Raw genomic sequence first — 2,500 nt, 5'->3', positions numbered from 1 at the left:
GCGGAAATTTAGGTTAAGCTTACGACACGGTTCCCCTTTGCTTGAGCAAAATAAAATTCCAGCCCTTGGAAGTCCGGCTAATCTTCGAGCTGCAGCATAGTAAAGTCTTTGTTGTATGCGCAGATCAGGTGTGACGTGAAGAAAACAAAAAACAAAGAAATCTAAAACGGCAAATATTCCTTGATAGCGACAGGACCTCTGGCTTCAGGGAAAATTTATCGTGACGAATTTGTGTGCTTAAAATAGAGGAGGTGGCGGTAGCTCTGTACCTGTTGATTTTTGTCCTCGGAAGGGAGAAACAGCGCAAGTTTTGTGGTCAGTAATTGCTGTAAAAGCAGGGTATACGCGCTAAAGTTGATAACGAGTGTTAAGTAATTATTTCCTCGTTATGAGGCAAACTCGTCGACAAACCCTATCCTGAGATGACCAATTAACTGTGGAGGACACTATGTGGTGTGCCGTGTGACAATGTGCTTTCACCCTGTGCCTAGATTATGAGATTCTCTAGGCAAAGTGTATGAAAGGCTCTGATATTTGCAGATTATCGTTATGTATAGTTTCCAGCCAGCAAAGAGGGAGGCTTATGAGGTGGTTTATACTCGGGAGTGGAGTGGAGTACTCGGGTGGACAGAGTGGACACGATCATGACACATTATAAAGAAAATGCGGATTGTCACAGCTGATTTTTCTAGTGTTCTAGTAGTAGTAGTAGTAGTAGTCTGCTCGCCGGGATGGTACCTATCGATTTGCTTTTGCAGGAAGATGTCCGGTGCTAGCGGAGGACAGTGACGAGATCGGGAACAGCAGCAACGGACAGAAACCAGGAGCGTGCGCGTGCCATTGTTCCTGTGACAGCGTCGGTAACAGTGCAGGGAGTCAGCCGTTACGTGAGGACGCACAGCATCCTCCCAGAAATTGAGCCAGGGTGGTGGGCCACCATCTGACGCAGGTGCTCTCGTTACACGGGAGACGGGAGCGCCTGAACATGAGCCGATTGCGGAGTCGATCATCCGTGGCTCCCATGTAAGGAAGGATGCGAACCAACCACGAACAACCCAACAAAAGCACGAGCACCCTAACAGGGTGTAGGGTCACCGCACTACCACGAGCTGGATATGAGCTGCCCGGTGATTTGCTTTTTTGAACGAGAAATTAGGCTAAAAACTAATAATTTTGACCAAAACACGATCACAAGTTGAACGATGGTTGGAAAACCTTCGCTCACCTCTTAAGCGTATTTTCGTGATCAATTTCCCTTTCAACTCGTGGGCCGTTTCCCGGGATGATTTTTCCCGAGCATGCGCAAGAAGGGAAAAACACATAAATGCAATTCTGGCCATTATTCATGGGGCTTTGGGAAGATAGTATCTGCAATACAACCGATTCAGCTGATACAGTCCCTTTTTCTTTTCCGTTCGGAACGGCCCCGGTTATGCCTTTCCGCTGCACCATTGAGCAAGATGATGAGGAATCTTGGGCTGGGCTATAACGCTGCACCGGTTGATTTCTTGGGTGAGAATTTTTGTCTCTTAGCCCTTGCCATTGAATGCGGCAACGGCTCCTTTCAACTTCTGGCAACAAAAATTCGTTCCGTGGCACCTGGTGATTGGCCCGCTAGTATCCTCTTTTTCAAACCCCTCATTTGTTTGTAATTTTGTGGAAACCATGGAGATCACTTCGTCTTAAAACCATCTCTTAAATTCTAAATAATCTGCAGACAATGGCTTAATTTAATTTGTTAAACCACCAATTAAATTCTAAATAATCTGCGGACAATGGCTTGAGCCCTCGTGGTCTGCTCGGCCGTTGGCACTATTTTAAAAATCGCACAAAAAATCCAATAACCAACTTGATTTTACGACTTCTGTTTTCATGCTTTTTGGACGATTGTTCACGTTATAAGAAAGACACTTTTTGTAACCATCACTTGCGTTCGTTCCCTATTACCATGCCCCAAATGTTTAAGGGGCCTATAAGGGGCCACTTTGTACGGCAGATCCATCAAATTGCCCGCTTATGAGCCCGTTAGGAAGTCATCGGAATAAGCACCTAAGCGGCCACATTCAATACCTTTTGTTAATAGGGAAGTTAATAGGGAGATTCTTTTGACAAGCAACCGACAAGCCGAATTCGCGCCAAAATCACAATTTGCATTTTTTATGCTGCACGTGAAAAACTATTTAAGAAGTAAAGTTTTGGAAAAGTATTTGGTACGTTCACACCGGTTGATAAAGAATATTTGTTCGAATATGCCGGAAGTAAAGTGTGTTCTTAAGTTTGCCAAGTTGACCGAAAATGCCTTTGCCCCTACCAAAGGTTCAGCGAAGGCGGCTGGATATGATTTGAGAAGGTAACCGATAGAAATCTACTCACCGGAAAATACTGATACTAGTAATGAGTTTTCAATATTCGCAGCGCTTACGACTACACCGTTCCTGCGCGCGGCAAGCTGCTGGTGATGACCGACATTCAGGTGCAGGTTCCGGAGGGATGCTACGGC

At 45.4% G+C, this 2,500-nt stretch overlaps 1 protein-coding gene across 1 annotated transcript in view; it reads left to right on the top strand.

Annotated features, from left to right (window-relative positions):
* Positions 1 to 2,137: 2,137 nt before the first annotated feature.
* The window catches only part of LOC125951699 (deoxyuridine 5'-triphosphate nucleotidohydrolase), a 690-nt gene continuing 327 nt past the window's right edge, over positions 2,138 to 2,500 (top strand). Inside the window, exons 1-2 of the mRNA XM_049680681.1 lie at positions 2,138 to 2,350; positions 2,416 to 2,500. The exon at positions 2,416 to 2,500 is cut by the window's right edge and continues 327 nt beyond it. Of these exons, the coding sequence (XP_049536638.1) occupies positions 2,160 to 2,350; positions 2,416 to 2,500 (276 nt within the window). The 5' untranslated portion in view covers positions 2,138 to 2,159. The remainder of the gene's footprint in view (positions 2,351 to 2,415) is intronic.

This window comes from Anopheles darlingi, chromosome 2, assembly GCF_943734745.1.
Source record: "Anopheles darlingi chromosome 2, idAnoDarlMG_H_01, whole genome shotgun sequence".
NCBI classification, from domain to species: Eukaryota; Metazoa; Arthropoda; class Insecta; order Diptera; family Culicidae; genus Anopheles; species Anopheles darlingi.
This window is presented reverse-complemented; position numbering and strand designations above follow the sequence as displayed.